This window comes from Mirounga leonina, unplaced genomic scaffold (assembly GCF_011800145.1).
Source record: "Mirounga leonina isolate KUSES-001 unplaced genomic scaffold, KU_Mleo_1.0 Mir_91, whole genome shotgun sequence".
NCBI lineage: Eukaryota > Metazoa > Chordata > Mammalia > Carnivora > Phocidae > Mirounga > Mirounga leonina.
The window spans coordinates 21,339,858-21,349,020 of NW_023270839.1; the positions used below are offsets into that span (position 1 = coordinate 21,339,858).

General features: G+C 37.2%; 1 protein-coding gene across 1 annotated transcript in view; it reads left to right on the top strand.

The window, feature by feature from the left end:
- TRIM69 (tripartite motif containing 69) overlaps positions 1-4,337 on the top strand; it is a 62,155-nt gene extending 57,818 nt beyond the window's left edge. Inside the window, exon 8 of the mRNA XM_034994730.1 lies at positions 3,428-4,337. Coding sequence (XP_034850621.1) covers positions 3,428-3,969 — 542 coding nt within the window. The 3' untranslated portion in view covers positions 3,970-4,337. The remainder of the gene's footprint in view (positions 1-3,427) is intronic.
- Positions 4,338-9,163: the final 4,826 nt, after the last annotated feature.

Sequence of the window (9,163 nt, forward strand, 5' to 3'; positions counted from 1 at the left end):
GATTTTAAGCCAGGAAGCAGCCAGATTAGGATAATAAGGAGAAATAAGGGACCAGAGTTGTTAATGAAGTCAAGTAATGGTTGTAGGGGAGATGAGAGTGAGAAAATAAAATGTAAGAGAATGGGATATTTGAGTTTAAGGATTTTAGAAAATGAATAGTTCCCAATGACTACAAGGTCCAGAATGTGGTCATTAATATGGACAGCTGAAATGTAATGGAGTCAAAAGTCACTAGCAGTAAAATCAAGAAAGCAAGAATGGAAAAATGGCTATATTCAAAAGACAGTGAAATCACTTGGGATGATGGGCTGGAGTTGGGGTAGTGGAGTAAAGTGAACGCAAAGTACAGAGAGTATAATGAGGAAGTCTGTACACAGTAACATCAAATAGAGATAGAGGATAATATGAGACTGAATGACAAGAGCCTCAAAAGAAGAGTGATTTTTACATAAGGATAAGGATTTGAGTAGGGGTCTAGAAATGGCAGTGGTGGCTCCTGGATCTCTGGCTCTGAATTTAGAAAATGGTCTCATGAACTTTTCAAGTTGTATTTTTTGGAGAACAACCAGTCAGACTTCTGTTACAGTAAGATGGTGATGAGAGAATTCTGTAAAGCGAGGGTGCAGGAGAGTTATTTAGGGAGGGAGTTCTAAAGGGCAGAGTGGAAAGGGATGGGTGGGAGCAGTGGGAGGATGGGTGAAGGTAGAGGAAGCAAAGAACAGAATAATAGGGATAAGAGTACATAAGAAGATAAATCATTGGAAGGGTCTACATTATGGGTTTTGGTCAAGGAGAACAGGAATATGAGGCATGGTGGAATTAGTTGGGTGTCAAGGATTCAGATGGAACTCTAAAGTTCATTTATTTATTTAATAAATAGTTACTTGAATGCCTATGAACAATTCCAAATTTTGAAGGTATGTGAGGAAACAAAACAGATAAAGTCCCCACCCTCCCAGAGATTACATTCTAGTGGAGGAAATGGATAATGAAACAGTAAATAATTTCACAGAGTGATAACCACTGTCAAGCAAATCAAGCAAGGTACATTCAGTAAGTAAGTATTCATGAGAAAAAATAAAGTAGGAAAAGGGTACAAATAGTGATGGATAGATGAACATGCTATTTTTGATATTAGCCAGAAAAAAGTCTTTGAGGAGTTAACTCCCCCCTCCCTATGTTTTACTATGGACATTCCCAAACATACAGAAAAGTTTAAGGAATTTTATAGTGAACACTGCTATACCTACCCAGATTCTATCACTAACCTCTCACTGAACTTGCATGAAGAAAGGCTGGAATAATATAAAGGAGGGAACCCTATGGGGAAAGAGTGTTTGAGGACAAGGAAAGAAGCAGTAAAGGCCCTAAATTCTGAATGAATTTGGTACATTCAAGAAACAGCCAAAAGGTAAAAGTGATTGGATCAAAGTAAGTAAGGGAGGTATGTGTTAGGAGATAAGGTCACAGAGGTAGGTAAATCATGTAGGTCCTGTTTGCTCTGTAAGGACTCCAGATTTTATCTTGGGTGTGATGGAAAGCATAAGAGCGTGTTGAGTAGAACTGGATGATCTCATTCATATGGCAGAATAGGATGCAGATGGGCAAGAGTAGAAACAGAACAGTTAAAAAGCTATTGCAATAGTTCCAGGCCAGCAGTATTTGTGAAAGTTATCTATCTGTATTCTGAGTAGGCTCAGAATATATTTTAAAGGTGGAGTTGACAGAATTTACTGTTGGACCGAATATGGTATGAAAAGAAAAGAGGGGAAGCAAAGCGGACTTCTAGGAATCTTTGGAGCCAGGGCAGGCTGAATTAGCTGGAGGTATGAGAGGCTTGGTGACAACAGCAGACTGGGGTTCTAAAAACGTTGGTGAGGAGTCGGACATATCCAAAGAAATCCCAGTCCTCACCTTGGAAAGAGCAACAACCCAAGGCAAATGGGGATATGTGAGGGAGGGAAGATTCAGCCTGTATGAAAAAAGTCAGGATTCTACAAAGTCTCTTATTAGAAGAGAATTCCTTAGGATGATAAAAAAGACTCTGGATTCTCTGGGAAGAGAAAGTTGGACTGGATTGATCTCACTTCCAAGGATAAATAAATTCATTAACAACAAATATATACATATATGTATCTGTGTCCCTTACGTGAACACATAGTTTTTTTGTTTCCTTTATCAAATTTTGTGCCAAGGTTTGCTTACCTTACACCTAAAATTTGTGTTATCTCCTTGCTGATATGCTTCCAACATCTCTTCATTTAGAAATTTTTTACACTGCTGCCCACTTGTCTAAACCAGTGCTAGACAAATAACCAGTGATGAAGAACCAGTTTTTAAAATCTCAACCTGTCATGGACTGATATATTTGTGGAAGACAATATAAACTAATTACCCAAAAAAGTAGAATTAAAAAATATTACAAAGTGCAAGCCCAGTTGTTTAATTATTAGATCAACTGACATAAAATTACTCTATCAGATTGCTATGAAACTTTCTAAGAGCAGGGCACCTGGGTGGCTCTCAGCTGATTAAGTGTTTGATTCTTGGTTTCGGATCAGGTCATGATCTCAGGGTCATGGGATCCAGCCCCAGGTTGGGCTCCTCACTCAGCGGGGAGTCTGATGGAGACTCTCTCCTTCTGCCCCTCCTCACTCACTGTCTCTCTAAAATAAGTAAATAAATCTGAAGGAAGGAAGGAAGGAAGGAAGGCAGGAAGGAAGGCAGGAAGGAAGGCAGGAAGGAAGGCAGGAAGGAAGGAAGGAAGGAAGGAAGGAAGGAAGGAAGGAAAGAAAAGATTCTAAGAGCTTACTCTTAATTTCTGTACTATTTTGTCCCAGATTGGTAACCACACATTCTGATTAGCAGTGGCATAAACCACACCACATCTCAAAAGTCCCATTATCTATTAAACCAAATATAAATTTCTCACCATTGTCTTCTAAACCCTCTCAGTTAGCTCAGACTTACCTGCCTCTAACAGGCAAGCCTTTACCTTCCCTCTCACTGTTTTTAACCCATTCCTTTTTGCCTCTGTTTACCCAATGCATCCTGAATACATTTCATAACTGAAATACTTATTGTCTTTAAAAGGTTTTCCAAGGACAAACTTACCTAATCTTTATGCCTTCGGCATTTGCATTTTCTTAAATTTATTAGTACAGATTGATATTATTTGTATTGTTTTCTTTGTTGGAGCATAAATTGCTCCAACAAAGAGTAAAGTCAGATTTGTACCACAAATTAAAAAATGTCTAGAATATAGCCACATGGGTATAAAACAATAAAAAGTATATAAGTAATTACTTGTCTAAGAGTATATATGCATGGGAAGATAAAGTACTGATGTCTGTGTAAATACTGTCTTTTATTATGGGAATTTGCATTCATCCCTTTTCTTCCATGCCCTGCTGTCTTTTCTTACTAGGCCTATCTTCATTAACTCTGGACCCTAAAACAGCTCACCCAAATCTGATGCTCTCCAAAAATCGAACCAGTGTGTGGCATGGTGACATTAAGCAGGTAATGCCTGATGATCCAGAGAGGTTTGACTCAAGTGTGGCTGTGCTGGGCTCAAAAGGCTTCACATCTGGAAAGTGGTACTGGGAAGTAGAAGTAGCAAAGAAGACAAAATGGACAGTTGGAGTCGTCAGAGAATCCATCATTCGGAAGGGCAGCTGTCCTCTAACTCCTGAGCAAGGATTCTGGCTTTTAAGACTAAGGAACCAAAGTGACCTAAAGGCTCTGGATTTGCCATCTTGCAGCCTGAAACTGACTAACAACCTCAACAAGGTGGGCGTATACCTTGATTATGAAGGAGGGCAGGTGTCCTTCTACAATGCTAAAACCATGACCCACATTTACACCTTCACTAGCACTTTCACGGAGAAACTTTATCCCTACTTCTGCCCTTGCCTTAATGATGGTGGAGAGAATAAAGAACCCTTGCATATCTTACATCCACAGTAATTAGTCATGCTATTGTGTAAATTCAGAGTGTTATTAAAGAGGTATTAAAATAGTTTACCAGTCTCACTGGTTTCTCTTCCCAGTTTATGGGGAACTCTGGAATAATGAAGAAAGGATTCGCAAACTAAATTCCATTCTCAGTTTCTTAAGTGGATTTCACTGGAGCTTTTCAAGATATCCTTCCACTTCTCTGGGGTCTTCTATGACAAAGGAGCCACTCTTCATGAGAATGATCATCATGCTATTGTTACTGGAGCAAACTGCAACTTCAGTTTGTGATGCTTGGAAACCCTTTCCAAACGTGTCCCGAAATTCTATTATGCTGTCATTATTCTCAGCACAAGACTCTTAATAGATAAATTTTCAGATGTGTACTCTTCTTCCTATTTATCTTTTATTTTTAAAAGATTTTATTTATTCGTTTTGAGAGAAAGAGAGAGCACAAGCGGGGGGAGGAGCAGAGGGAGATGGAAGAGCAGACTCCCCGCTGTGCATGAAGCCCAAAGAGGGGCTCAATCCCAGGACTCTAGGATCATGACCTGAGCCAAAGGCAGACAGACGCTTAATCAACTGAGCCACCCAGACACCCCCCTATTTATCTTTTAATATAAACTTTGCAACACATTTCTTTTCTAGAACTTGTTACTGTAATTTAAAAAAACCAAACTGTCCCAGAGATTTATAGAAAAAAAAATAGGAAATCATCTGTGCTAGTTTATGATTTTGTCTTGAATTCTCTCAAGATACTTTTTAGTCCAGCAAATCTGACTCTCTCACTCTCTTTTTCTTGCTTTATTTGTCTACGGAGGTACTTGTTTTTCTGTACTCAAATATATTTAAGTATTTCAGTCTGCTTTTGACTATGTCCTTTTCATCATTCCTACCTATAATTTAAATATCAGTATTTTTCATCTTGTCCTCTCCAGTATACTCATTCTCCAGCATGTTCCTTCTAAGTCTAAAGTTTTTAGCATCATTTATCTCAGCAGTACCCTTGATGAACTATCCCTTCTTTTCCTTCGAAGTCCCATCTAACTGGGCTTCATTCTCTATATCTGATAGGGTTTTTTTTTTTTTTGTGGGGGTGTTATCTAGGACCTGCAGCACTGGACCTTTAAAATTACAATTAGCACAGCTCTTTGGCAGGGTAAAAGCCCCCTAGCTTATTTATCATAAAGGGAAGGATACACACATACCACAGGTAATATTCCTGTACTGTTGGCATTTACAGTATACACATATTCATAGCTGCTGAGTTGGGTAAACAGCCATGACATGACTATGGCTACTTTTAAGAAATTACTTAAAAAAAAAAAATCTGTGGCACCTGGCTGGCTCTGTCAGTAGAGCATGCGACTCCTGATCGCTGTGAGTTTAAGCCCCACATTGGGCATGGAGCCTACTAAATAAATAAATAAATAAATAAATAGTGTATCTTTTTTTCAAAAGATTTTATTTATTTGAGAGAGAGAGCACACACACAAGCAGGGGGAGGGGCAATGGGAGAGGGAGAAGCAGGCTCCCCACTGAGCAGGGAGCCCGATGCAGGGCTTGATCCCAGGACCCCAGGATTATGACCTGAGCTGAAGGCAGACGCTTAACCGACTGAGCCACCCAGGAGCCCCAAATTTTGTATCTTTAAATAAATAAATAAATAAATAAATAAATAAATAAATAAATAAATAAATAAATTCACTTCAATCAGAATGTAATGGCTTGTTTTGTGCCTGAAACCTTGCTACATGTTTCAAAAGACATAAAAGAAGCATAAGAAGAAAAAAAGGTTCATTTGGAGAGACTTAAATTAAGATGCTTGGACCCCGCCCGAGAGTAATTAAATCAAAATCTCTAGCAGGTGGAGCCTGGGCATTTGTAATTCTAAGAGCTCTCAGGTGATATTAATGTGCAGGTAGGGCAGAGAATTACTGAACTAAAGGAATTTTTTTAAATCTTTTCTAAGAAAAATTCAAACAGAAAAATGGCATTTTGTATGATAAACGCTTCTGTACTCCCCACTCAGATTCATCAGTTATTAACATTTTGCCACATTTTCTTATTCTCTCTCCCCCATATCCACCCCATATGATTTTGTGTGTGTAGTGTATGGCTAATGTTATTTTTGCTGAAACACTTCAGATTAAGTTACAGGCATTATGATTCTTATTCCTAAATACGTCAGTGAGTATCTCCTAAGAACCAAGATACTCTTTTTTCTTTAAAGTAAGCTTTATACCCAAAGTAGGGGTTGAACTCACCACCCCCAGATCAACAGTCACATGCTCTACTGACTGAGCAAGCCAGGCACCCCCAAGATACTCTCTTACATAATCACAGGACTAAATTATCAAATTCAGAAAATTTAGCATCAACCTGGTACTACTTACTAGCTAACAAGTAGTCCATATTCAATAAGTAATATTTCTTATTATAGGGTTTTAGACACTGTGGTAGAGAATTTCAAGTAGTAGGACAGAGTTTGGGGGCCAGAATAGGGCCTAGCTCCTACCTATTAAGTATATACAAAGTTCTAGATAATAGATATCTAAAGTCTGTCCTTGGGGATAGACAAGAACTACAGAGTTCAGAGAAAGGGGCGGTTAATATTCACCAGAATAGGAAGAGAAAATTCTAAAGAAAAGTGGTGGTTAAGTTGGAGATAGTGAAAGATGAATAGGAATGAATAAAAATTCTAATCTGAATTTGGTAAATATACTCCTAAAAATGAATGGTTTTTTTTGTGGTGACGGTTGCATAGTTATATAAATATACTAGAAATTAGTGAACTGTGTACTTATAATGGGCAGATTGTATGGGATATAAACTATACCACAATAAAATTTTTTTTAAAAAAGGGAAAAAATGAATTTTTTTTTCAAATCACCAGGGGAACAAGGACAGACCACAGAAAATATGTATACATATTTTCCACTATTTGTAGGTATCCACCTTAATACTTTCTCTAACATACTACCTTAACTTTCCAGCATTTGTCTTAACATAGATGACACAAATTTATTTTCGCACAGTTTTCCCAGATAATTGGTTATTCTATACTGAATAATTTGAACAATCCTTCTATGTAGAACTCAGATTACAATTAAAGGCAGGAATCCTTCGAATGCGTATGAATCATAAAACACCAATACGAGACTTTCCTGCTAGAAATAGACTCTGAATGTATTCACTAAGAATTATGATTAGGGCTATCTTATATATTGTTTTATCGCAGGCTACAGGAGATGAGGCTGCTAGTAACAAAAATACGAAGTAGAAGGAAAAGTCAGTGGGTTAGGATTCACTTGGTGAGAACCTTAAAAGGAGAATGCCTTGCACTTTTCTGGGATTAAACTGACTTTTAGAACAGCAGTGGCAATATTGCACAGTTGTATAACATAGTTGAGATATAGGAGAAAAAAAGTAATACTGGATTACCAAGTACTTCCAAGAAAAGAGATGCTCTGGACAAATTAATTTTTCAGATGAGTAAAGGTGATTTATTCAAGGCCAAATATTTGTTTAACTACTTTAGATAAAATCCTCCTAAGTTGACCTACTTGATTTTTTTTTTTTAAAGATTTTATTTATTAGAGAGAGAGAGAGAAAAACAGCATGAGAGGGGGGAGGGTCAGAGGGAGAAGCAGGCTCTCCGCCGAGCCGGGAGCCCGATGTGGGACTTGATCCCAGGACTCCGGGATCATGACCTGAGCCTAAGGCAGTCGCTTAACCAACTGAGCCACCCAGGCGCCCTATTTTTAAGAATTAAACTGTAAAATACACACAAAAGAGTGTATGTAATATATATATGCAATTTAGAGAATGATACACAAAACACTCATTAATTGACCATCTAGTTTTGCAAATAGTATCAAAACCTTTTAAGGCCCCATGTGTCCCTCTCTAGGCCCTGAGGTAATCATTATTCTACATTTTGTATCTGTTTTTTCCTTTCTGAAAATAATTCATAGGTATATTTTTCCAACAACCATACTGTTTAGTTTTTTCTTTACTACATATATATGTATCCCTAAAAAGAAAGATTCATTATGCCTGTTTTTTTTTAATTAAAAAAAAATATTTAAGTAATCTCTACACCCAATGTGGGGCTCAAACTCACCACCCCGAGTTCGAGTCACAAACTCTTCCAACTGAGCCAGCCAGGGAACCCCCTTATGCCTGTTTTTTGAAGTTTAAATGAATGGAATCATGTTCTGTCTTCCTTAGCTTTTTTGAAATTCAAAATTATGTTGTATTCCATTCTATGAAAATACAACAGTTTAAATACCCAAACTACTGTTGATAAATAAGTGGTTGTTTCTAGTTTGGTTTTGGTTGTTGCTGTTGCTTTAGCAAAAATGTTGCCATAACATTATTGTCCAAGGTGTACTGGTAAAGGGGAGCAAGAATTTCTCTAGGTATATATGTAATAAATGCTGGCAGATAAGTTATGCACATCTTCAAGTAAGTAATGCTGAATTGTTGGTCACAGTGACTATGCCAATTTACATTCCTACAGTTCCCATTAATCTATGTTTTCAGCAATTCAATTATGTACCAGTAAAGTGGATACATAATGGTATCTCATAGTTATGCATTTCCAGCTCCCTATGGCTGAGCATCTTTTTATAAGTTTATTGGCCATTTAAATTTCTTCTTCTACGAAATGTCTATTGTGTTGTTTGTCTCTTATTGATTCATAGGGTTATTTATGTGCTCTAGATACCAATCCTTTGTTGGTTATTCATACTGCAAATATCTTCTCCTAGTGGTTAATCCTTGTGTCTGTTAAAAAGTTATTCTCTACTCAGGGGCCTGAGAGGTATTCTCCCCTGCTTTATTCATATGTTTTAAAGTTTTGCCTTTCATATTTAAGTGCTTAATAGTTCAGTCAAGTAGAAAGTAACAAGTATACATTAGCATGAGCCTAACAACATAATTTCAATATATATAAAGCAAAAATTAACAAGAAATCAATAAATGGAGATTTTAATATGCTTCTTTCAATAACTGATAGAAAAATCTGACAATATGATTAACAAACTTGACCCAATAAACATGCAGAATGCTGCACCCAACACTGAGAATATCCAACAGGTGTGAATAATATTTGCAAACACACACATAACACTGACCATATACTTCAATCCTAAGGGAAATTTCAATACATTCAATACATTTTAAAAGTCATATTCTTTGA